Source organism: Mus musculus, chromosome 7 (genome assembly GCF_000001635.26).
Source record: "Mus musculus strain C57BL/6J chromosome 7, GRCm38.p6 C57BL/6J".
NCBI classification, from domain to species: Eukaryota; Metazoa; Chordata; class Mammalia; order Rodentia; family Muridae; genus Mus; species Mus musculus.
This window is the reverse complement of record NC_000073.6, coordinates 29,157,351-29,181,530: the sequence shown is the minus strand read 5'-3', so window position 1 is coordinate 29,181,530 and position 24,180 is coordinate 29,157,351. Positions and strand designations below refer to the sequence as shown.

Genomic DNA, 24,180 nt, shown 5'->3' with positions numbered 1-24,180 from the left:
CCCGAGTCCTCAGAAAGGCTCACGTCCGCTTGGTTTGTACCAGCACAGCTGTAGTTAACTGTCAGAATGATGTCAGAATCTTTTATTTTCAAGATGGCACAGCAGATAAAGGAGCTCTCAAGCCTGACAACCTGGGTTTGATCCCCAGGCCTCATGAGATCTAAAGAGAGAGCCGACTCTGTGAAGCTGTCCTCTGACCTCAACATGGGCACATGCACGCACACACACACACACACACACACACACACACACGCATGCCTGTAGGCCAGGCTGGCCTGGAACTCAGAGATCCGCCTGCCTCTGCATCCCAAGTGCTGGGATTAAAAGCGTGAACCACAAAGCTCGGTCTGTAATTCTATTTTAATTTCAAAAATAAGAAAAAAATGGAATAAGAGAAAATAAGAGAAATGGCTCAGTGGTTAAGAGCACTGACTGCTCTTCCAGAAGCCCTGACTAAAATTCCCAGCAACCACATGGTGGCTCACAACCATCCATAAAGGGATCAAATACCCTCTTCTGGGGTGTCTGAAGACAGCCACAGTGTACTTATATACATAAAATGAATAAATAAATCTTTTTAAAGAGTCTGAAAAAAACGTGGAAGAATGATGCTCTGATAAACACGAACGCCTAATCTTAAATCTCACCTGCTAGTCCTCTCTCAGCCTGCCTATGTAGTGACACCTGACAAGTTTTCCAAATGGCTCCACATCGCCACCCCTTGACGTAGAGGCGGTACCCTTAAGATGGACATTCCACAGGCCGAAGCCAGCGAGGGTGGCCATGGTGACTACAGGTGGGCGGGACATTGTGGGCATTGTTTTCAGTTGGAGCGAACGGACTTCCGTTCGCCATTTTGAATGACAGCAGAGGCGGAGCTGCGGCATGTTCATTAAGGGTCGGGCTGCGAAGACACCCCGAGGAGAGCCGCGGCGCTCCTCCCGCGGGGGGCGGAAACTGGCAGTGGTAGCTCCGCCTCCAGTTTTGGGCTCCACCTCCCGGCCTCATTTCCGCCGGGAGTCCATTGCCCGGCGTCGCTGCCGTAAGTCGGGTCGGCGGCTTGCCGCATCACGGAAGATGGCGGCCACAGCGGCTACGGTGAACGGGTCGACCACCGTCTCGAGCTCCGGACCCGCGGCCACCTCGGTCGGGATCCTGCAGGCAGCGGCCGGCATGTACGAGCAACTCAAGGACGAGTGGAACCGGAAGAACCCGAACCTTAGTAAATGTGGAGAAGAACTGGGCCGCCTGAAGGTAAGAGGTCGCCGGGTCCTAGATGCCTAATGCCTGGGGGAAGGTGACAGACGGGAGATCGAGGCTGGTAGAGCGGGCCCTGAGGTGTCGTTAAGGGAGTGATGATGGAAAGATTGGTTCTGGCAGAATCGAATGAGATGGTTCGAGCTTTGTTACTTGGAGGGAGGCAGGAAGGAGTGGGATCAGTGACAAACGGGGAGATAGTGAAAAGAATAAGTCTGAGGTGACGGGACGTTGAGGGAATGTGTGGCAAATAAAGCCCAGGTAAGCTGTGAGGGAGCAGAGGTTAGGAAACACCTGTGTGAAGAGGGGCAACAGGAACAGTTTGAAGCCAAAAACGAACCTAGAAGAGCACACGTTTCGGTTGTAAACACACTCAGGCGGATAGAAGGCCAGTCTGGTCTTCAATAGCGAGTTTGAGGAGGCTGGGCTACATAGACTTCGTCTCAAAATATATATATAATAATAATAAGTAAACAACAACAAAATATGTGTTAGGTTCCCAAGTTTACTAAGGAATGGTGTCTGGGATGGACTGGGGGGGGAGGGAAAAGGAATGCCCCACATTCCTTGTTACCCCTTCTCGGGCACACTGTGGTGGAGGTCTTCCCAGACCTGCATATAATGGCTGAACACGATGTCCCACACTTGTAATCCTAGCACTCGAGAGGCTCACACCAGGCTCTCCAGTTCTAGACTAGATTGGCCTGCCTGGGGAGATGCTGTCTTAAACAAGAGAGAAACCTAAAACAAGCTAAATATAGCAACAGGAAGAATTGAGGTCATGGGCGTCTCCCTACCCCATGATCCCCCTGGGTCAGGCACCAAGTGCCTCGTGTTTCTCAGTGGAGTTACTAATATTTGTAAGATGAGGTAATCCAATTGGTACGCTCCGTGTTCTTGGGCCCTTTGGTGTTTGCTTTACAAGGTCTGACTCCACTAATATTCATGGCAGTTGTGTGGGTTAGGATGCATGCAAGCTTTTCCAAGTAGGAACATAAAAGTCCAGAGAACGTAAGTAATCTATATTTGAAATCTCGTCCTCATTCCTTCCCCCTCAGTTGGTTCTGCTTGAGCTCAATTTCCTGCCAACCACGGGGACCAAACTGACTAAACAGCAACTCATTCTGGCCCGTGAGTGTCACTAGGGTTGGTGGAGGGTGATGGGCCTGGGGTCATTGTAGGAATGACTGGGGTGGTGATCCCAGGAGGGATTCCAGCCACCACCTGAGAGCCCCTGTCCCCTTACCTACAGGTGACATTCTGGAGATCGGGGCCCAGTGGAGCATCCTGTGCAAAGACATTCCCTCCTTCGAGCGCTACATGGCCCAACTCAAATGCTACTACTTTGATTACAAGTGAGGTTGGGCCCTCTAGGGAGGGGACTGGAGCAGGAGTGGGTAGTTCCTTGTGTATCTGGCGTCCTCCGTTGCCTTCTTCGCCTGAGAACCATTGCCGTTCTCAGCTCTGTCCCCAGAAGCTGGAGGGCCAGAAGATTAGAGATCTTGAGACTGGGTTTATGTAGTCTGGTTCTGTACGTTTCTAAACAGTTTGATTTTATTTGTGTATTTCCATGTATATGGGTGCTCTGTCTGCTTGTATGTCTGAACACCAGAGGAATGCGTGGGATCCTATTACAGATGGTTGTGAGCTGCTACATGGGTGCTGGGAATTGAACTCAGGACTTCTGAAAGTGCAGAGCTCTTCAAGCATCTAGTGCTCTTAACTGCTGAGCCATCTCTTCAGCCCCTCCATCCAATCTGTTTTCCCTTATCTAGTCCCACACTATGTCCCCTGTACCCAGTGTGGCTCTGAGTTACCCCTTCATTTTCCCTCTAGCTGGCATGTCTACAACAGCCAATAGGATGCTGCTTTGCTTCACAAAGTGCTGGTTGTTTTATTTTGTTTGAGACTGGGTTCAAGGTGGTCCACCTGTCTACACCTGGAGATTATATGTAGTGCTGCCCCCTGCTGGTTTTTTTGTTGTTGTTGTTGTGGGGTTTTTGTGTTTTTGTTTGTTTTGTTTGTTTCGGTGTAGCTTTGGCTGGCCTGGAGATCCGCCTGACTCTCTGCCTCCAGTGCTGGGATTAACCGCGTGGGCCACAATACCCAGCTGTTGTTGTTTTGTTTTTAAGATTTATTTATTTTATGTATGTGAGTACACTGTCACTGTCTTCAGACATACCAGAGGCATCAGATCCCATTACAGATGGTTGTGAGCCACCCTGTGGCTGCTGGGAATTGAACTCAGGACCTCTGGAAGAGTAGTCAGTGCTCTTAACCACCGAGCCATCTGTCCAGCCCCCCCACCCCCCAGCTGCCCCTGAGCTCTTGTTCTTTGAGGCTATGCCTTATGTGCCCCAAGCTGGCTGAGAACTCAGTTGTGCAGTAGCCCTTCCGATCTTGAACTTTGGATACTCCTCCCTGTACCTCCAAGTGACTGGGATTACAGGTGTGTACCCCATGTCTTGTTTATGAAATGCTGGGGATTGAACCAAAAGTTTTGTTCTTTTTTTTTTTTAAGATTTATTTATTTATTATATGTAAGTACACTGTAGCTGTCTTCAGACACACCAGAAGAGGGCGTCAGATCTCGTTACAGATGGTTGTGAGCCACCATGTGGTTGCTGGGATTTGAACTCCGGACCTTTGGAAGAGCAGTCAGGTGCTCTTACCCACTGAGCCATCTCACCAGCCCAAGTTTTGTTTTTTTGAGGGAAACATTCTGCTTACTGAGTATCTAGCCTCTGGATGCTATTCTTATGGCTTTACGTATGATAGACCATTTAATTCACTTATGTTTTACTGAACATGCCTTTATGGTGTGGATACCTAGTGACAACTGCTTAGCAGATGGGAAATAGGCTGAATCACTGTAGTCCATGTATGTTTGGTCCATGTGGCTCGTGGCGTTTTTGCCTCTCTGTACCTAACTTGTCTGAACTCATGCAAGTACTTGTAAGGATTCTGGAAGGTGGATGAGGGACTTGGTTAGCTCCCCAGTACCTGTTAACTGTGGTTTCTTCCCGCTCCCTTGGCTCACAGAGAACAGCTTCCTGAGTCAGCCTATATGCACCAGCTCCTGGGCCTCAATCTCCTCTTCCTGCTATCTCAGAACCGAGTGGCTGAGTTCCACACAGAATTAGAACGATTACCTGCCAAGGACATCCAGACCAATGTCTACATCAAACACCCTGTTTCCCTCGAGCAAGTAAGGCTGGGCAGGGGAAGGGAGATCCTGGGTGAGGTGGGTGGTACCAGTTTAGATTGTGGGAGGGCTTCCTGGAAGAATGATCAGCCATTTTCAATCCACCAACTCTTTTTGGTTTTTGGTTTTTGGTTTTGTTTTGTTTTTTGTTTTTCGAGACAGGGTTTCTCTGTGTACTCCTGACTGTCCTGGAACTCACTTTGTAGACCAGGGTTGCCTCGAACTCAGAAATCCACCTGCCTCTGCCTCCCGAGTGCTGGGATTAAAGGTGTGCGCCACCAGTTCTTTTAACCAGCAAAACATATATGTGCCAGGCACCAGGAAAGGTTTTCATGTTAAGGCAAATCAAACAGACGAAACCCCTAATCTAGAATCCATGAAGTGTGGAGGCAGATAAGTACCAAAAGAATGAGGTACCTGTGTGGGATGTGAGGCATTGTTACGAGGACCTGGGCTTGGGAGCGGTCAGAGAGGGTCTGAAAGGGCTAAGAGGTCCTCTGGCAGAGGCAGTTTGTGTCCTGAGGCACAAACCTCCTGCCATATTTTAAAGACAGCAAAGAAGACAGTGGAAGAAGGCCGGTAAGTCAGGGGTGAGGCGTGGGAGCTGAGGCCTGCAAAGTACTATGCTGTGAGAAGGACGGCCGAGTGGCCCGTGGGCCAGCAGTTGATGTATATGGAATGGGAGCTGGGGTCAATATACCTTCTTCTCCCCTTATAATTGGAGGTTAGATGCCAGTTTGGAGGAGGCTGCCAGGGTGAGTGTGTAAGCCAGGTGGTGCTTCTTGGAAGTGGAGAAGCGAGGGTGTTATGGTAGAGCAGGGATTGGGAGGCACCAAGGGAGCAAGAAAAGCCTGTGCCACTCCATCCTCTTCCTCTTCTCCATTGGCTTTGGCAGTACCTCATGGAGGGTAGCTACAACAAGGTATTCCTGGCTAAGGGGAACATCCCTGCCGAAAGCTACACCTTCTTCATTGACATCCTGCTGGATACCATCAGGTATGTGGGGTCCAGGCCCCAGACTTCCTGGCCTTGTTAGTCCCCTACATGCCACACTGCCTGATGCCTATGATTGACGCCCTGGTGTTTCTCATAGTGTATTGCCCCAGTCCCAACCCCTCTAGGGGCTACAATCAGAACCTTGTATAAACTAAAGGAATGCTCTGCTGCTGAGCTGCCCTCAGGGTTTCGTGTAGCCGAGGCTGGCCATGACCCTGTGCCTCCATCTCCCACAGTGCAGGCTGGGATTACAAACACCTGGTCTTTGTGGTGCTGGGGGTAGAACCCAGGCATTCTAGACAAGCTCTCTTGTTTGTTCATACAAGAACCTCCTCTAGACATCTGAAGAAGGGTGCTGTGTTCTTTTGAAGGTTCCTATGTGAAAAGGCTTACTCAGAGACTGAGCTGTGGGTCCCTTCTGGCCCATGCCTGCTTTGTGACTGGTCAAGTTAGTCTCCTCTCTCTCAGCCCTCAGTACTGGAATCAGTCATTGGAAGACAGGGTCTGGGAAGTTGTCTGCCCAGTGATGATAACTGTTGCCTTCCCACAGGGATGAAATCGCAGGATGCATTGAGAAGGCCTATGAGAAAATCCTTTTTGCTGAGGCTACCCGGATCCTCTTCTTCAGCACACCCAAAAAGATGACAGACTATGCCAAGAAGGTGGCTGGAGTGTGGGACAAGGGACTGTGATGAGGGTTGGGGGATGGAGGGTATTGTTCCCTGTCCTAACAGTGCCAGTGCACTGTGTGATAGTCGAGGGGGACATCAGCAGAACAAAGACTGCCCATGACTAAACCTAGGCAAGTGGCTCAGCCTCTCTGAGCTTGCTGGCCTTTCCATAGAGAGAGGCTAGGGTCTGACAGACGTGTGGAGCCAGCCTAGCACAGCAGCTGGCCCCTGCTCTAAGGAATACCGCATCTTGACTTTGCCCCAAGAACTCCTTAGAAAGCAGCAACTTGTTGGTAATGGTTACACTGCTTCATTTGAGTGGAACAGTGCCCCCAGGGATGTTGACCCTTGCTGCCCAGTGACCTTGGTGTCCCAGGAGGCAGGAGAGGAGGCTGGGCAGTAAGGCACCAGCTCAAGAGCAGGCTGTCAGGGCCAGTGTGAGGAGTGGTGGTGCCGGCCGCTTACTGTGGACCAAATGAGTGTTTGCTCAGAGGCTTCATAAGTCCTCTAGACCCATCTTAAACATGGGGAAACTGAGGCACAGAGTGGCAGTAATCCATGACAAAAGGAGCCATGGTACACTGGGAGGTAGCTGCATAGGGTGGGGAGCAGCCTGTGGGGTCACCTACCTATTTCTCATCTCTCTTTCTTCAGCGAGGTTGGGTGCTGGGCCCTAACAACTACTACAGCTTTGCCAGCCAGCAGCAGAAGCCAGAAGACAGCACCATCCCCTCTACTGAACTGGCCAAACAAGTCATCGAGTATGCCCGGCAGCTGGAGATGATTGTCTGAGGCTTGACCAGGGCGGTGGATATGGCTAGTCCAACAAACCCAGTATAGGCTGGCCTTCAATAAAGGCAGATTAACCTCTAATGGGCCCGAGTCTCCCCAGTGTGATGGTGGAGATAAATTGCTCCTGGAGATTTGGGAGTTTGCGAAGCGTTTCCCAGTTGTCATTGCTCTGGGTTTTAAGTATAGATGCCCGGTGGCCCACAGGAGAGCACAGGCCCAGACTGAGGGACTCTTCTATCCAGCTGTGGATGCGTTTTGGTGTTGGGCCAGGGACTAGATTTTTTTTCCCCAGTGAAGCACCGTGTGTCTCAGTTTTAAAAAAATGTTGGCCGTGGATTAAATAATTTTTAAAATGAGACATGAAACTGACTTTGTCTATGGGCTACCATTTGAGCCCTCTGTAATAAATGGTATGAATCCTGATATGAGTGTATCCAGTCTGGCCCCCTTGAGCCAACATTGTAATTTAGACTAGACAGGCCCACTAGCCGGTTTCTTGCTTTGAAGTTCTTGGGAAACTGTCCAAGTCTAGCCAAGCCACCTGTCCAGTTGGTTGTCCTCACTGCTGATCCAAAGTGACCCATGACCTTGGCTCAGCCACAGCACTAATAGAATGAAGAATACCCCAGTCCTGGACCAGCCACCTCAAGTGGTAATGGACAGGCAGTTAGGCAACTTGTAGACTGGGTACTTTATTGGCGAGGAGGGTGAGGCCGAGGGGGTTGGGCAGTCGCACTCAGGTAGAATGGGTGGCCTGCAAGTCGTAGTGCTCCAGGCCCGCTACTAGGGAGCCAGCCAGCTTGACAGTGGCCACCCACGGTGGCTCGCTCAGGTGGTTGGTAGGTGTGCTCAGCCTGAGAAGGTGAATTGACAGGGTCTGTCTTGTGTCGTCTGTGGCTTCACTTCCCCCTGAAGGCTGTCCTGCCATAGGTTCCCAAGGGCATTCAGGGGCAGAGGTACATCCATATAGAATGGGAAGGAGTGTGAGTCTAAGCCCCCAGAGGAGGTTTTGTCTGTAACCAGGCCTGGCAACCAAATCCAGGGGCTTAGTATAGTAGCAGAGGTGGCAAAGGGGCCAAAGCCTTGGTCTCAAGTGGGTGGGAGGGTTGTAATGGGGTACGGGCACTGGGAGTTTCAATGGGACCAGGCAAATTGGAGGCTTACTAATCCACCCTCAGGTCCCAGAAACACAGTTGTTTCCTTTCCCCATCTCTGATAAACCATCTTTCCTGCCCTCAGGGATGGAGTCAAGGCAGTGACTAGGGTCAGGCCAGCAGGAAGGCTAAGATAATAAAGACCCAGGGTCAGCTTGGCATCCAGAATACCAAGAGGTTGAGCTAAGGCCAGGAAAGGGCCAAGGCTCCTAGGGCTCAGCTAAGTTAAGGTCCAGGTAACTTGTGGGTCAGCCTATGGTTAAGACGCCAAAGCGTGTAATCTTATTCCATCCAGGTTAAATAGGTGCAGGACTTGGAGTGTGCCCTCTCCTTCCAACTCCCCAATCTCCCTCACCAGGCAGACACGTTGCGTGGCAGCCGACGGTGACGACGTTGATGGCGGCAGTAGCACTTGCAGGGACAGGAATTAAGCACCTCGAAAGGCGGCCAGTGCCTTGCTGTTCCCTTGTTAGAGGCCCCAGCTGTGGAGGTTCCGTTGCTACCACCGCCACCCCCTCCACTGCTGCTGTCAGTCACCGGAGCCGTATTCGGTTCTCGAGGGCCATCTCCAGAAGTCCCTTCTTCACGGATAACACCCCGGGCCGCTCGGGGACCTTTGTTCCTGCGTGTACGAGTCTTGGGTTGGGGCATTGGCGGTGACAGCTCAGCGGTGGCGGTTGCTGGAACTTGGGATGTGACTGTGGCTGGAGTTGCAGCTGGGACCTGGTCGGCAGCTGCAGTTGGGGATAAAGTGGAGGGAGGGGTGGGAGCCAAGGCTGACTCTAAGTGGCCAGGGCCTGGGGTCGGCGGACGGGCCACCAGTATCGGCGTCCTTGGGAGCGCTGGTGGCTGTGGTGTGGGTGGTGGCGCCGGTGGTGGCGTGGCTGGTGGCGTGGGTGGTGGTGGCGGCAGAGGAGGTATCTGCTGTGGACTTGGAGGCACTGGGCGAACAGGCTCGCCATTGTTTGGCGCTGGGAAGATGAACATGGGTGGTGCCAACAAGGCAGGTGTGGGCCTCCGAGGCCCTGAAGATGGATGTGTCTGACCTGACCTGGGTGGAGGGGATCCCCAAGGCCCTGAGAGCGTGGTCGTGCGCCGTCGGGGTGCCCCGATTCCCCCGACAGCCCCATTGAATCGGAAATGCCGTTCAGTGCCATCAGGAGGGCTCACCCAGTCGAATTTGGGCTTTGAACCTGGGAAGGTGGTGTAAGGGGGCGGCGGTAGAGCCCGGGCAAGGGGAGCAGGCACCGAAGGGGGACCAGAACACCCTTCGCCATCTCCGTCACCACCCTCGGTTTCCTGAGCTGCACGAGGGACCTCTCCCAAGGGACGAGTGGCTCCAGGAGGGACCTCTCCCAAGGGACGAGTGGCTCCAGGAGGTTGGGGCCCTTGCTTCAGGACCTCAGCATAGGAGATGGCCCCAGAAGAGGCAAACAGTCCGCCACCACCGGCCCCGGGTGAGGCTTTGGCTGCTAAGGGACCCGAGGCCGATGTGGGGGACAAATGGGGCCCCGACTTGAAGGTGACTTTACACAGCAGACTCAGGCCAGACTCGGAAGTAGCAGACCGAGCCATTTCGCCCTCTCCAGCTTGGGGAGGTACCCCTCCGTGGGCTCCCCCGGCCGCCTGACCCTCGCTGCTGTGTCTGACCTGACTTTCTGTGGGGCTTGTGGCCGACGAGGCCAGAGTGATTCTGCGGCTCAGGGGCTGCGGATCGCAAGTTGATGGTGCTGGCGGTAGTTGTTTCCGAGGTTCCAGGGGCGTCGGAGGTGGGGCTGGGGCCCTCAGGACCGGGTCTTTTTCGGTCAGTTGCCGGGGCAGCGGTGGCAGCGGGCGGAGGCTTGGAGGGTCACCCTGACCACGATGGCTCGCCTCCAGAAGACCGCGGATCCGAGGCACTGAAGTGCCCGTGGGTTTTCGCCACTTAGATGGCGCAGGCAGCAGGGTCCCCACGGGGGGCGGGGGTGGTGTGGAGACCGCAGCCGCCTCCTCTGGAGGGGGTGTCACTGGCGAGGGCAGTTCTAAGGTCAGGGGCAGGGGCGAGGATGAGGCCTGGGGCTCCGGGGGTATCAGGAGTCCCGGGGGCCCGGAACTGCCAGGGAACCAGACGCCCAGCCCTCGAGCCAGGCGCATGGCAGGGGATGAGGGGGTCACCTCGGGCTCCACTAGAGGCGTCCTGCGGGAGTCGGAGGCGCGGTCTGAGGCCTGCTCTTTTCGGGAACCCCCGCCCGCGGACGGCTCCGACTGCACGTTCCCCATTTTTGAAGAAGGTCGGGGACTGTGGTTAAAAAAACTTTCACCAGTCAGTCGGCGGGTTCTGCGGGGACTCCACGGCTCAGGCTGTTCTTGGACTGCCCCTGTCTGCATTGGTCTGCCCTGTCCTCCAATATTATCTCAGCCCCCGGCTCTTAAGTCTTCAGTTCTCCGATTCGCCATGGTCACGCCCCCTTCCCCATGGTCTCAAGGCTGCAGTTCTTACTCTTCGAACCTAACTTCTTAGTGTACAAAGGCGCCAACCCTGATCCCTTGGATCACATCCCTAACACTTTTGCCACTCCCGGGATCTCCAGGCTCCAGGAGTCAGTCTCGCCAGCCTCTCTGTTGAAAGTTTCAAACCACATGGGTAATGATGGTTATGCCCAATAGCCAACAATGAATTCACGCTTCTCTTTCAACACTAGTCTAACCAGGCCCCGCCCCATTCTCTAGTCGCTCCTGATTGTCAAGAATCCGGCCATATCCTCGCCCCTCACCGCCCCGGATCAGGTCCGTCTCTGCCTAACAAATACCTGGGACTGTGATCTAATTAGTTCCCTAGTCCTTCAGTCCTAACCCTCCGATCACCCACCGTCTCTCTGTGTCGATCATTTGGATCCCTCCCTCTTCCTAGCCAGCAACAAATCCTCAAGCCTCTTAAACTTTTCCCGCTTGGCGTTTGTGACAGATCTTAACTTAGGCTCCACCCCTTTCCTAAAGCTCCGCCCAGCTCCGCCTCTTAAGTGGACCCAACTCACCGACTCCTCCAGCCGACCAAAGATCAGATCACTGCCCCGTGGGCCCAAGGCAGGGCGGGGAACGGCCGTAGCAGAAAATAACCGAAAAGAACGGGTGTGCGGGTGAAGGCAAGTGGGCGAGACAGCGAGGACGACCCCCGAGATCTAGGCCCCGCCCCGAGCTCGAGGCCCTGCCCCCTGCAAGCCAGCTTGAGTGCAGCCCTTCAAACCTGGATCACCCTTAGAAAAATACAGAAAACTCTTCATAGTGGGTAGGCAGGCCCCTTCTCATTAAGCCCCACCCCTTTATAATGCCACACCCCTCTCTCTTAAGCCCCTCCCCGGACCCCCACCCATGGCAAACACTTGCTACATAGCTCCTCCTTTTGAGCCTCTTATTTGACCTGTCACTAAGGAAATTTATGTCCAAGCTCCGCCTTGCTAAGTCCAGGCAGCATCTCTTTCTAAGACCCTGTCTTTCCTGGGATGGCTCAGAAGGTCCACCCGCCCGCCCCTTCCGTGACGCACCCTCTCAGTTCCTTCAGCGTCCAAACCTCCTTCCTTACTCAGGCTCCCAGGCCCCTCCCCTTTTCGAACCCTGCCAGGCATCCCGCCCCTCCCATTCAGAGCCCTGACCGTGGACCACCTTCTCTCTAGAACCTTGGGACCAGGGTCTATTTCTGTTCCCTTCTCATATCATCAGGGACCAACCGTTCAGATAAGTGGAAAAGTGGGGATTCCCTTCTGGGTCCCGAGAAAATGGGGGCTATAGATGTTCGTTGTAGCCCTAGCCGGGCTCTAGGACCCAGCGGGCATGTACGCCTGCCTTGCTTCTACCCCTCCCCCAAGCCGCCCCCTCCCCCACACACATCTTCCAGGTTCCCCCTCCCTCCCCCCTCGCCCCGGCTCCCGGTGCCCGTCTCCAGCGCCGCCGGAGCCAGTGAGGGAGCGGGAGAGAAGAGGAGGAGGAGGAGGAGGAGGAGGAGGAGGCCGCGTCGCCGCCGCTCGGAGCCCGGCCGGAGCCTCCCAGGCAGGTGCCCAGAGTGGCGAGGGGGCGGGGGGCTGACGAGACTGCCTGCCAGGGTGAGGGGGCAGCCTGGATCGCATCTGTAATCCTCTGCCCACCCTTGCACCCTGCGGACACAAGCTGGGAGAACAAGAGGGGTGGGGGCACCAAACTACGCGGTAGCCATTTGGGGTGCCAATCTCCATTTGGGGGTCCTGGACTTCTTCCGAGGATGCCCCATTCACAAAATTCTGTCGTGGACCCTCGCCATTGAGGAACTCTGATGACTACTCTCCCCGGGAAAATAGATGTGTGGGAGCATAGGACACCCCAAGATCTCAGTGCCCTATCTCAGCTAGGCCTTTGGGGGGGACCCCAGCCCTCTTTCCCCGCTTCACCTGTTGTTGGGGGAGGCGGGCGGACAAAGGAAGCAGTGTCACGTGACTGCTCATTCACAAAATCCCATCCCATTGAGAAAAGGGGGCTGGGGGCGCTGTGGCCGCCCCTTCCCCTCCTGAACGGCTGGGGAAACCCGACATCCTGCAGGTGGGGGAGGGGGCTAGAACTCGTTGCCTGGGCTCATAAGGTTGGGACTTCATGCTCCATGAGCCTGGGACAGTGGGGCTGAATGGTAATCCTGATTGCTGGGCGGAGGGCTACATCCCCTAAACTGGGGGCGGGGTAAAATGTTTCTGAAGGATGGCGGGGGGCGGGGGGGTGAGGGGCTGGATCATTATCTCCCCTCCCATCTCTCTTGGCTTCCCTCAACTGAGACCAACCGGAGCAGCCTTGATTTTTGTGAATGAAATGCTCCTTGTATCTTTTCGGTCTCCGGTTGCTGGTTTTCTCTGCCTCCATCTCCTTCTCGGCCTCTCTTTCTGGCCATTTCTGGTTCTCTCTCTGCTCCCTGCCCATCTCCTGGTTGCTGGGTGACTCAGTGAGCTTTGCATCCGGTCTCATTCATAAATCCGGGAAGGGGGGGGGGGGAGAGAAGCCAGGTTTCTCACCCAGTTAGTGGCCTGGGTGACTAGGGTGCGGAGGCAGTGTTGGGGGCACTGAAGCTGAGTTGATGAGTCCAGAGAAAATATATATGCGCAGGAATCCAGCTGTGAGAGGGGACAATGGGTGGGGCTATGGGTTTGTGATGAGAGGGAAGGAGACTGGGGTTGAGGGGGATGAGCTGTAGGGGGAGGGGAAGTGGCAAACCCAGGCTAAGGGGGTGGAGATAAGGGAAGGTGCTGAAGAGGTGGGGATGGCGAGAAAAGGTAGATACGAAAAAGGATGGTGGGCAAGATGTCACTAAGAAGAAAGAAGCCATGATAGAAGAAAGTGGGCAAGGGGTGGGTGTACTGGTGGCTTGAGGGTGAGGTAAATCCAGAGGTAAGGGATAAAAGACGAGGGCAGGGTTAGGGAGAACGCTCAAACCGGGAACAAGATTTGAGTTCACGGCCTGTGTTGTTTCTGTCCTCCCCACCTCCTCCAGGTACATGGTGCGGGTCCGAGCCGTGGTGATGGCCCGAGATGACTCCAGTGGGGGCTGGCTGCCTGTGGGGGGCGGGGGCCTCAGCCAGGTGAGCGTATGTCGGGTCCGAGGGGCCAGGCCCGAGGGGGGGGCCCGCCAGGGGCACTACGTCATCCACGGGGAGCGGCTTCGGGACCAGAAAGTGAGCCACCCTGGGGTGTGGGAGTGGGATGAGCCCTGGGGAAGGAGGGCTGGGGCTGGGGAGGGGGTGGCAAGGAAAGGTTACGCTGTCCCTCTGCCACTGGGACTCAAAGTGGGCCGTGGGTTGGAGTTTGGAATAAATAATCTGGTTTGTGAATTAAGAGCTGGGATTTGGGGGTGGGGTGAAGGATTAGGAAGCTCCTGTCCTCTGCTTCTCTGGCTGTTCAATCAGCTATTTCGGTAATGGCCTTCCTGCCCCATTCGGTTGTGTTCCTCGTCTAACCCTGGTCCATTCCACAACGACCCAGCTCACACCCAACTCCTATCATGTCCCCTTTCTGTTCAGAATCCTCCTCTGGCTCCATCTTATTCACAGATGCTCACCAGGAGATCGCAACCAAGTGGCCCTTGTCTGCCCTAAGTATCTGGAGGCGTTTGCAGGGTCTGCTTAGAAGTGGTTGAATGTAGTTGACAGTCCTATGTCACGTGCTCCTAATCTCCACACTAGGGATGTTGTAGCAGGAGGATAGGATTGTAAGGGTCGGGGCCAGCCTGGGCTAGGTAGTGAGAACTTATCTAAAACAAAAAACTTGGGGAAGGGATACATCTCAGAGCAGGGCATCAGGAACAGTGTAGAGGAAGTGTTGATGTCAGACAAGAACATGAAGGGAACACAAGGGGTGGTCAGCATCCAGTAGACTGTATAGAAGGTAACTATCTCTGGGTAAGTTTTCCAGGAATTATTGAGGCTTCAGAAAGGAACTGGTTGTAATATTTTGATGTGCTCAGTACAATGTAAATAATGCTTTTTCTTCAATCAAAAGAGGAATCGTTAGGGTATGAGAAAAGGTTAGGTTTTTTTTTTTTTTTTGTTTTTGTTTTTTTTTTTAACATTTAATAAGATTTGAGGTTCCTATTGGGACATCAAAGGAAGAAATCCGATAGGCATAGAAATGAAAGGACTGAAGGAATATTGTAGAATCAGAGATACATCTCCTAAAATGAGGGCATATTAGTGTCCAGGTACACCTGGTGTTGGGATGCTGGAGTGTACAGAGGGGCTAAGTTTAGCTGACCTGGCCCCTTCCTGCCCCTCAGACCACCTTGGAGTGTACCCTGAGGCCAGGTTTGGTTTACAACAAAGTGAATCCCATCTTCCACCATTGGAGCTTGGGGGACTGCAAGTTTGGGCTGACGTTTCAGAGTCCTGCAGAAGCGGATGAGTTCCAGAAGAGCCTGCTGGCTGCGCTGGCTGCCCTGAGTCGAGGTCAGTGGTCCAGGCACACACAACCAGGCTTGGGAACAGAACGGGAGAATCTGGGGTCTGGGGACTCACTTCTTCCTTTCTCCCCACCCTAGGTTCGCTGACTCCTTCCTCTTCCTCTTCCTCCTCCTCCCCTTCCCAGGACACTGCAGAGACTCCCTGCCCTCTGACGGTGAGTCTTGGGATCCCACTCCCATGGGAGGGCAGAGGGTTGGTTCTAGTCTATAAATATTCCTGAATACTTGCTGTGTAGTCTGCAGAAGGCCACATGCTAGGGACACAAAATCAGGCCCATATGGATAATGCCATTTCAGCCATGGTTGTGCTAGTTTTCCTATTCTTGTATCTCCAGCTATCAATTTATCTTTTGAGATAGGGTCTAATGTAGCCCAGGCCAACCTCAAGCTCAATATGTATCTGATGATAATCTTGATTTCATTTCTCTTGAATGCTGGAATTACTGGTGTGTCACCAGGTGTGGCTTCCTGTTTTGTCATGATCCATACATTTTGTTCAAGTGCTAAAAAGCGCACACACCAGGCAGTGTTTTAGGCACCAGGGATATATAAGTCAGCAAAACAAGCTTTCCCTTTTCTTGGTGCTTTAGAGAAAAAGACAAAATATAAAAAGAAATAAATGTTAAAATAAATACACAGACAAGTGAATTGCTAATTCCTTTTGTTTTGGTTTTCCGAGACAAGAGTTTTTCTGTGTAGCCCTGGCTGTCCTGGAACCTGCTCTGTAGACCAGGCTGGCCTGGAATTCAGAGATCCACTTCCCTCTACCTCCCAAGTGCTGGGATTAAAGGCGTGCACCAAAACCACCCTTGTATGAATTGATAATTCTATCTTCTACTTACTGCTCAAGCTGCAGGCTTGTAAATTTGGAGTCATCTTTGACTCCATTGTTCATTTGTTTATTTGTTGGGTTTTTTTGGGGGGGGGGGACAGGGTCTTACTACACAGCCCAGGTCATGTGACCCAGGGACAGATGATGTGGGATCTTAAATCTTATATGCTACTGCAAGGGCGTGTTCCTTTACCTTGAGTGATGTTGCCTTAGAGGGCACTGAGTGAAGAGAGGGTGTGATGGCAGCTAATCATCAGTAGAATCCCCTGGCTCTGTTGGAGAAACTGATGATAGGCAGGAGAGGGGCTAATGATGAGAAACTGATAGGTTTGTTAGGAGATGAAGCTAGCCTGGATCTCATGATCCTTCTATCCCAGTCTCCCAAGAGTGGGGTTACAGGCACATCACCACGCTGGCTGAGTCTTGTGTTTTCCTGCTTTCCATAGAATCTGTCACAGTATTGGGTCTGCTTTCTTTTTCAAAAAAACCTTTTTTTTTATATATGTTTATGAGTGCTTTGCAGACATGCGCGCGCACGCGTGTGCACACACACAGTGGTGCTATTATCAATGGCTGAGTTTGATCATAGCCTTTCCCCATTCAGAACCTTCCCATGGCACATAGGATAGGATCTATCTGGGTCTGGGCTGCTCTGCCCCTCACCTTCTGGTCACTCCAGACTCCTCCTCACTATCATTGCAACAGGGTTGGTGTATTCCTGTCCTGGGACCCTTATGTCCAGAACACATCTTCAGATCTGGCCTGATCTTTTCTTTTGAGGTTTTATACAAATGTCTTCTTGGTGTCTTCACTGAGCAACCTATTTAAGATTGCATTCTCAGGCCGGGATGTGACTTGCTTAGTGAAATGCTTGCCTAGCATGCACAGAGATCTGGTTTTGATTCCCCAGCTGGCATCTGTAATCCCAGCACTAGTGAGATGGAGTCAGGAGGTCAAAATTCAAGGTCATCCTTGGGCTATTACAGATTTGAAGCCAGCTTGGAATATATAGAACATTTTCTCCAGGTAGACACACACCTTTATATCTCAGCACTTGGGAGGCAAGAAGCAGGTGGCAGGAGGATTTCTGTGGGTTTGAGGCCAGCCTGGTCTACATTCAGGACTACATAGAAAAACCCTGTCTCAATGAACAAACGAAACCGTTGCACGTCACCACCACTCCCCAGTTACAATCGCCAAAGTACCTTATTTGGTTCTAATCCCCTCCCCCTTCTAAATCAGTTTTCTTTCTTTTTTTAAAAACTAATCATTTATTTATTTATTTATTTATTTATTTATTTATTTATTTATTTATTATTATTTTTTTTGAGACAGGGTTTCTCTGTATAGTCCTGGCTGTCCTGGAACTCACTTTGTAGACCAGGCTGGCCTCGAACTCAGAAATCCACCTGCCTTTGCCTCCTGAGTGCTAGGATTAAAGGCGTGTGCCACCACGCCCAGCCTTTATTTTTATTTTCATGTGCATGCATGTATGCATGAGGGTGTTGGATTACCTGCAACTGCCATGTGGTTGCTGGGGATTGAACCTGGGTCCTCTGGGAGAGCATTCCACGCTCTTGACCTCTGAGCCATCTCGCTGGCCCTCTAAGACAGTTTCTTACCTGTTAGTTTCCTGCCCTTTCTCTATGCTAGCATGTCAGCTCCCAGAAGCCACGGATCTTTTGCCAGTACCTTGCTTCACCTCCAGTCCCTAAAACAGTGCCCAGTACATGGTGAGTGTTAGGCAGATGGGCCAAGTGCATTGAATTGAGTGATAATAATACGGAGATCAACAAAACTATTTCCTTGGGTCAAAGAGAATCTCAAGGTCATGAGGGATGGAGGTGGCCTTCCAGCAGTCACACACAGTTCCTGTGTATGGGACTCTTCTGGCATGCGGTGGTGGTCAGTGGATATAGACTGGAGGCTGTGAACAGATGAGGTAGGAGGTTTTACAGGAAAGGGAGCAGAGGCCTGGGAAGTGGGGTTTCAGCTAGTAAAGTATGACGCCTGGTCTGGGTGGAAGAAAGGTGTCCAGGCAAGCAAACTATCCTTTTGAGCTGTAGTGGAAACGAAGCTGCAAGGTACTGGCGGGCCAAGGAAGTGTGCTTCTGGGAAGGAAGGTATAGTGTATAGTAGTTTGGTGTTCTATTAGGAGTCTAGTAAAAACGGTGCCCATATCCAGAGGTCTGGGTGGCACACACCTATAATCCCAGCTGCTCCTGAGGGAAGGCAAGATGATCTTGAGTTTGAGGCCTGGCCTAAGTGAGCAAGGGTGGTGAGTTTGACATAGTGGAATCTGCCAGTGAAAGGCTGGGGGAGTGGCTAAATGGTAGCTGTTTACCCACAATCCACTAGCAAGGGGCTAGGATTAGGGACAGCTATTGCTGAGAGCACCAGCTAGAGACTGTATTGAGAGAGGTGGCTCAGCTGTAGAGGGTGCTGTAAGAGACAGTGTCCTCACATCCTTAAGAATAGATACTATGATGACCCCCCATTTAAGAGCAGACACTTGGGCTCTTAGGTGAGCTCACTTGTCACACAACCAGTCAGTGGCAGAGCAAAGGTTTGAGCTCAGACCTCCTGGCTGCAGAACACTTGTTCTGCATAGAAGGGAGGTCTATGTAAGGGGATCTTTCTTTGGTTGGGGAACTCCCCTGCACTGAGGTCTCACCAATCTCCCGCAGTCCCACGTGGACAGCGACTCCTCCTCCAGTCACAGCCGCCAGGAGACTCCTCCCACAGCTCCCATTGCCACAGTGGAGTCAGCAGCTGCCTTCCCACTGGCCACGCCCCCACAAAGGCGCCGCTCCTCTGCTCAGGTATGACCTCCTCTGCCCTCCTGCCCGTCAGCAGTAAACCTGAATAGAATTGGACAGCTCCCTAAGCTGTCTGCTGCTGAAGCCCCACTGAGTGATAAGGACTGAGCTGAAAGTGGTAGTGGAATAGAAAGGGCCTGGGTTTGGGGCTGAGGTTTGTAACTCAGCAATAGAGTGCTTGTCTAGCAAGTGGGAAGGTGTTGGAGGCGCTGGGTTGGGAACAAAGACTCATGGACTCCCGAGAGCTGGTAGGAACTTCCAAGTGTCTCTAGCTTTCTGGGAGATTTGAGGGCTGCCTAGTTTATGCAGGGACTTGTGGGATGACGTGGATAGGTTTTCTAGTGTGTTAGAAGATGCTGGTACTATGGAAGGACTTCTTAAGACTGTTTACTTTATCCTGAAGGAGGGACTTGGGGTTGAGTGTGACCCAACTGGGAAATCTTAAGCCATGAGGCCCTTAAGGTGTGTGTTTGCTGCCTACCTTGTTCTGTTTCTGCGGGCATGAGGAACCCCGAGCCCAAGAGAGTTCAAAGGAACACAGTCCCTTCTGACTGATGCCTTCTGTTTGCATTCTGGGATTTTGGGTCTTCTGAACCTGGGTAGCTTATGGGTATTGAGTAAGTTGCAAATGTCCTTAACCAGACCTCCTTGTCCCTTGGCTCTGCAGAGCTACCCTCCGCTTCTACCGTTCACTGGGATTCCTGAACCTTCAGAGTCTTTAGCTGGGGCAGGGAGCCAGGGCTGGGGCAGCCGCGGCTATGAGGACTACCGGCGATCTGGACCACCGCCTCCACCTCTTGCCCTGTCTACCTGCGTTGTGCGCTTTGCCAAGACTGGTGCATTGCGGGGTGCAGCCCTGGGTCCTCCAGTGTCACTCCCTGCCCCTCTCACAGAGGCTGCACCCCCAGCACCCCCTGCTCGTCCACCCCCAGGTCCAGGCCCCACCCCTGCTCCAGCCAAAGCCTCCCCAGAGGCTGAGGAGGCTGCACGCTGTGTGCACTGCCGAGCACTCTTCCGCCGCCGGGCAGATGGGCGTGGTGGTCGCTGCGCAGAGGCCCCTGACCCAGGTCGCCTGCTAGTGCGCCGGCTCAGCTGCTTGTGGTGTGCCGAGAGCTTGCTGTACCACTGCCTGTCAGACGCCGAGGGTGACTTCTCGGACCCGTGTGCTTGTGAGCCAGGCCACCCACGCCCTGCTGCGCGCTGGGCTGCTCTGGCTGCTCTGTCTCTGGCAGTGCCCTGTCTCTGTTGTTATGCGCCCCTGCGCGCCTGTCACTGGGTTGCAGCACGTTGTGGCTGTGCGGGCTGTGGGGGTCGCCACGAGGAGGCTGCACGGTGAGGATTGTTGAGCTGGTTTGGAAATCGGTCTGAAGACCCAAAAATTGAAGGTCCAGGACCCTGAACAGCATATGAACCTAAAACCCAAACTTAGGTATATCTGGAACTTGAATGGATTTGAGAGATCCCAGATCTGGTACCTGGACCCCAAACTGAGGACTGAGATACCGAGGCCCTGCTTCATCAGGGTGTCTGCCCACCCGAAGTCCTGAATTCTGGATTCTCCATACCTTTTCCCCACTGAGAAGACTTAGAATATTTTCAAACATTGCATCTCAAGGGGCCCAGGAGCTCACATCTTGGACCCTGACTCTGTCTAAATGCCCAACCCAGACTTCAGGTCATACTTGACATTGTAAACACTCATCTTACGGCCCCCAAACTAGTCAAGAGTTACTCAAACTTGACACTATTATCAAATGACTTAGACCTTGAGACCAGAGGACCCAGAATCACCAGAAAATGGTCCCTGAATTTTCACCTGAGACCTGGTATCTTCACATTTAGATGCTCTTATAGCCCCAGGATGGTTTGGAATCACCAGATACTGGCCTGAACTCTACCCGCTCCTGAGAGTCCACAGACATTGCCATCAGTTCATGTGCAAGTGACCCGCAAATTCCCTAGCACCCCAGATTTAAAATGTATTAACTCCTTAGATATCCTCACATATGAGGTATTTTCAGACCAAAATTACTTGGGAGGCTCTTTTCAGAGCTCAGCAAGGTCCAGATATCAGATACCAAGATGCTGGGGGGGGGGGGGGGGAGCCAGGCTCCAAACACCTACTCCTTAAGCCAGCCATGAGAATTTGAGTCTTGTGGATGGGCTCTGAGATGCCTGGTATCCTTAAATGTCTGCCTGAAGGCCACCTGCACTTTGGGCCCAACACACTGGTTTGTAGAGATTAGCTAACCTTCCGGTTTCCCTTAGGCCTGAATTTTAAAATATTCTGGAAACATCGGCTTCCTTCTGCCTACACTCCCCTTCCACCACGTTGGGTGGAAGCCTGGAACTTAGAAGATGCGGTGGTCATGGTAACCCAGGTCCTTCATTCCTTGACTCTCAGCCCGAGAGCAAATCCAAAGGGCTTTATGAGCCCTGGATCTAAGACCCAAGATGCCATTGGACCCTGGGTGCAGGAGTCAAGCCCTCACAATTTTGGGATTGGTTTTGGCCTGACACCTTGATCCCTTCAGACCAGAGACATTCAGCAACAAGATGCCACAGTCTTTCAGCACCGTTAGGCTCCAGGTGTTCTTGAATTCAAAGTACTTGTAGACTAATGAAGCCCCCATTTCCTCACTACCTGATTTCCCCGTCTCCCATGTCCTGCCATCCAGAGGCCCATAAAACTGAAATGCCCTAGCAATGCCCAGACTCCCACCCCCACCCCCTTTATCCTAGGGCAGGGTACTTAAGCCAGTGTAAATTCAGATTCCTGGAATCCGGGATCACCTAGCAGTTTCCCCTTTCCCCTCTCTAGGGCCTGGCTTTGCTATGGAAGATTGTGTGCTGTCAGCTCAGCAGAGGCAGGCAGCTACAGGGATCAAGCAGAGACCGCAGAAGGCCTACCCTTTGCACACCTGTAATTCCGGGGCCAGCAATTGATCCCCAGAAGACCCACCCCCACCCCAACCTTGCAGATTTCCCACACTATAACCCCTAGTACATTCAGGTCCCTCCCCTGTGAACCTCTTCCATCTCAGTTGGGGGTTGCTCTGAAAAGCTCAGTATTGTTTTGTAGTACTTCCCCATGGAGAAGAGAGGAGCCACAGCCTCTTTTCCCTAAGTAGAGACACTAGGATCAGGTGTCCTGGATAGGAGAACTAAGATTTCAGAGCCAAAGTCTTGATGGTTCATGGGCTTAGGACCTACATCTGGCCCTAAGTACCTGGGAATGTACACTTGAATCATTTTTCATTACCCAGACTTGGGTGGCCTTGTGGGGGTTCAAGGGATGAATATTTGTGTCACTTCCTTTAAATTATTAACTATTTATTGTATCCGGAACCTGTGATTCAGCTCCCCCAAGCAGATCCTGGGATGGGTGAGAGAAAATGGGGAAAGAGGGTGTCCCTCCCATCCCCCTTCTGCCCAGCTCTCATCAATTGTCAGACCCACCAGAGCTGAGGGCAGAGGGACTGGGGGCTGGGGCAGCCTGCGTCCCCATCCTCTCTTTGTGCCTCGGTCTCCCCCCCTTCCATGGTAAGCGGGGGAAGCTCCATTCTTAACCTACCTCGTTTTGGGAAGGGGTGGGGAGGGGGACCAGAGTGCTGTATGGTGCTGTGAGATCTTCGGATTAAGCAGTGGGGACTTGGGGAAGGTTCCCTAGTCCCCCATCTCCAGTACCCCCTCTCCCAGGTCCCCTTGCCCTGTTCCTTGTCGATACCCACCTCTGATCCATGATTACCTTTCATTGCCCCCATATCTGGGGTGCATGGAGGACTGAACCCTGGGAGCCAGGAAGACCTCAGATCCTAGAGCTCCCGAGCCCAATTTTCCAGCTGCTTGCCCCCCAGACCTTGGGGGAGGTCCGCCAACATTTCTCTTCCTGATCTTGATTCCAAGCCAGTCTGTAACCTTGTTAGTGTCAGGGCAGGCTGATGTGGAGGGAGGATGGGGGCCAAAGACCCAGCCTTGTCATTGGGGGAGGGAGGGGACTTGAGATCTGCTCCAAGAAATGTCTGTGACTGTGTCTCCGCCTGGTCTTTATTCGTGTTGGTGCGCCCTGTCCCCTTGTTTACCCGAAGGGCTTGTCTTTACTTCTCGTCCCTCTACATTCTGCAGTCCTGAGCTGGTCATCTGGCTGGTTTATATGTCCAGTCAAGTACATTTACTAAGCCCCTAATGTGTCAAGCCCCATTGTGACTGGCAGCGACACAGTGAACAACGGGAGGGGAGGGGGTTCAGTGGGTGTGCGCAGGGGCCAACCAGCACTAGCCATTAAAGTAGGAATTGGGCTGGTAAGTTGGGAATGGATTTAAGCAAGGTGGATCCTGGGAGAGGAGGGTGGAGAGGCTTTGAGTGACATTTTGTTACCCCAATGGAATGGAGTTAAGCAAGGTGGATCCTGGGAGGGGAGGGTGGAGAGGCTTTGAGTGACACTTTGTTACCCCAATGAGTGAGATGGGACCATAAGAAGGCTCCCAAGTATTGATTTGCATTTTCAAAGGCTATCGCTGTGTGAGGAAGACTCCTGGGGTCGTCCCTGTGGAGCTGCAGGTAGTGTCTGTGAGAGGGAAGAGGGAGGTTAATGGATGTTTGGAAAGACTCCATAATTGAAAAGAAATGTGCTCGCTTGCCCATAGGTATGTGTATGCACCACCTGGCTCCTTGGTATCGGGCTCCCTAGAACTGAGCCATGTGGTTGCTGGGAACCGAAACCCAGATGCTCCGTAAGTACTCTCTTGCTTAGCTCTCTCTCCAACCAGAGCTCCTAGGTTTACACATGGAGTTTGACAGAAGGCTGAAAATGTTGCTCAGTGGTGGAACACATGCTTAGCATGGGCAAGAGCTTGAGGTAAGGCCCAACACCAAAGAAGGAGTAAAGGTTATTAGCCCAAGGATTTTGTTTTGTTTTTAATATTTTAAAATTATATGTGGCTCCATGCATGTGACCTGGAGTTTCTGGTGCTTGTGGGCCACATACATGGAACTTGTGGTGATCTTCCTATGAGGACACATGTCTAAGTCACCAGATCTGGTTTTGAAACATTATTTTGTATTTATGTACATGTGTGTTTGCAGGGATGCCCAAAGAGGCCAAAGAGCATGGTGGATCCTCGGGTGCTTACGAACCCCCAGAGGTCAGTGCTGGGAGCCAGCTTTTGAGAGAGCAGCAAGTCCAGTTCCCCGACTTCTTGGATTTTTGTTTTTGGACAGGGTTTCTCTGTGTAGCCCTGGCTGTCCTGGAACTCACTCTGTACATCAGGCTGGCCTCGAACTCAGAAATCCGCCTGCCTCTGCCTCCTGAGTGCTGGGATCAAATTCGTGCGCCACTACGCCCGGCTTTACTTGTTATTAACTAAGGATGCACCTTAACATATGGACCATAATCCTCACACTTTTAAGAATGAGTGCTTGAGGGGGCTGTCGAGATGGCTCAGTGGGTAAGAGCACCAACTGCTCTTCTGAAGGTCCTCAGTTCAAATCCCAGCAACCACATGGTGGCTC

The 24,180-nt window shown here is 52.6% G+C and overlaps 3 protein-coding genes across 17 annotated transcripts; 2 read left to right on the top strand and 1 right to left on the bottom strand.

The window, feature by feature from the left end:
• The first annotated feature begins 857 nt into the window (after positions 1-857).
• Psmd8 (proteasome (prosome, macropain) 26S subunit, non-ATPase, 8) lies at positions 858-7,344 on the top strand. The gene is made up of 7 exons (NM_026545.3): positions 858-1,254; positions 2,316-2,388; positions 2,510-2,612; positions 4,300-4,465; positions 5,358-5,458; positions 6,009-6,120; positions 6,784-7,344. Exons 1-7 carry the CDS (start codon positions 886-888, stop codon positions 6,919-6,921), a joined length of 1,062 nt encoding a protein of 353 aa, NP_080821.3. The 5' UTR covers positions 858-885; the 3' UTR covers positions 6,922-7,344.
• A 248-nt stretch (positions 7,345-7,592) lies between these two features.
• Ggn (gametogenetin) lies at positions 7,593-13,140 on the bottom strand. 7 transcript variants are annotated; one of them, XM_030242566.1, is made up of 4 exons: positions 13,082-13,140; positions 11,090-11,308; positions 8,431-10,673; positions 7,593-7,775 (listed from the first exon to the last, which is right to left on the bottom strand). In XM_030242566.1, the coding sequence occupies exons 3-4, from the start codon at positions 10,440-10,442 to the stop codon at positions 7,658-7,660; spliced, it is 2,130 nt and encodes a 709-aa protein (XP_030098426.1). In that variant the 5' UTR covers positions 10,443-10,673; positions 11,090-11,308; positions 13,082-13,140; the 3' UTR covers positions 7,593-7,657. The 7 variants fall into 7 exon arrangements, 6 of the variants coding, with proteins under 6 accessions (XP_030098426.1, XP_006540007.1, XP_006540009.1 ...); NR_154992.1 differs by lacking the exon at positions 13,082-13,140 and having other exon boundaries at positions 7,598-7,775; positions 8,431-8,809; positions 9,726-10,673; positions 11,090-11,321; XM_006539944.4 differs by lacking the exons at positions 11,090-11,308; positions 13,082-13,140 and adding an exon at positions 10,924-11,029 and having other exon boundaries at positions 8,431-10,353.
• Spred3 (sprouty-related EVH1 domain containing 3) lies at positions 11,461-23,748 on the top strand. 9 transcript variants are annotated; one of them, XM_030241962.1, is made up of 6 exons: positions 11,461-12,102; positions 13,558-13,738; positions 14,836-15,004; positions 15,097-15,173; positions 18,538-18,672; positions 23,316-23,748. In XM_030241962.1, exons 1-6 carry the CDS (start codon positions 11,828-11,830, stop codon positions 23,445-23,447), a joined length of 969 nt encoding a protein of 322 aa, XP_030097822.1. In that variant the 5' UTR covers positions 11,461-11,827; the 3' UTR covers positions 23,448-23,748. The 9 variants fall into 9 exon arrangements, with proteins under 9 accessions (XP_030097822.1, XP_006539516.1, XP_006539514.1 ...); XM_006539453.3 differs by lacking the exon at positions 23,316-23,748 and adding an exon at positions 19,337-22,702 and having other exon boundaries at positions 11,461-12,098; XM_006539451.2 differs by lacking the exon at positions 23,316-23,748 and adding an exon at positions 19,337-22,702.
• Positions 23,749-24,180: the final 432 nt, after the last annotated feature.

Coding starts and splice junctions, on each gene's coding strand:
- Ggn (XM_030242566.1), bottom strand. CDS start 10,442: ATGCAGACAGGGGCAGTCCAAGAACAGCCTGAGCCGTGGAGTCCCCGC. Junction 7,776..8,430: donor CCACGCAACGTGTCTGCCTG/GTGAGGGAGATT, acceptor TCACCTTCTCAG/GCTGAGCACACCTACCAACC.
- Psmd8 (NM_026545.3), top strand. CDS start 886: ATGTTCATTAAGGGTCGGGCTGCGAAGACACCCCGAGGAGAGCCGCGG. Junction 1,255..2,315: donor AAGAACTGGGCCGCCTGAAG/GTAAGAGGTCGC, acceptor CTTCCCCCTCAG/TTGGTTCTGCTTGAGCTCAA. Junction 6,121..6,783: donor TGACAGACTATGCCAAGAAG/GTGGCTGGAGTG, acceptor CTCTTTCTTCAG/CGAGGTTGGGTGCTGGGCCC.
- Spred3 (XM_006539451.2), top strand. CDS start 11,828: ATGGGGGCTATAGATGTTCGTTGTAGCCCTAGCCGGGCTCTAGGACCC. Junction 12,103..13,557: donor GGCCGGAGCCTCCCAGGCAG/GTGCCCAGAGTG, acceptor CACCTCCTCCAG/GTACATGGTGCGGGTCCGAG. Junction 18,673..19,336: donor GGCGCCGCTCCTCTGCTCAG/GTATGACCTCCT, acceptor TTGGCTCTGCAG/AGCTACCCTCCGCTTCTACC.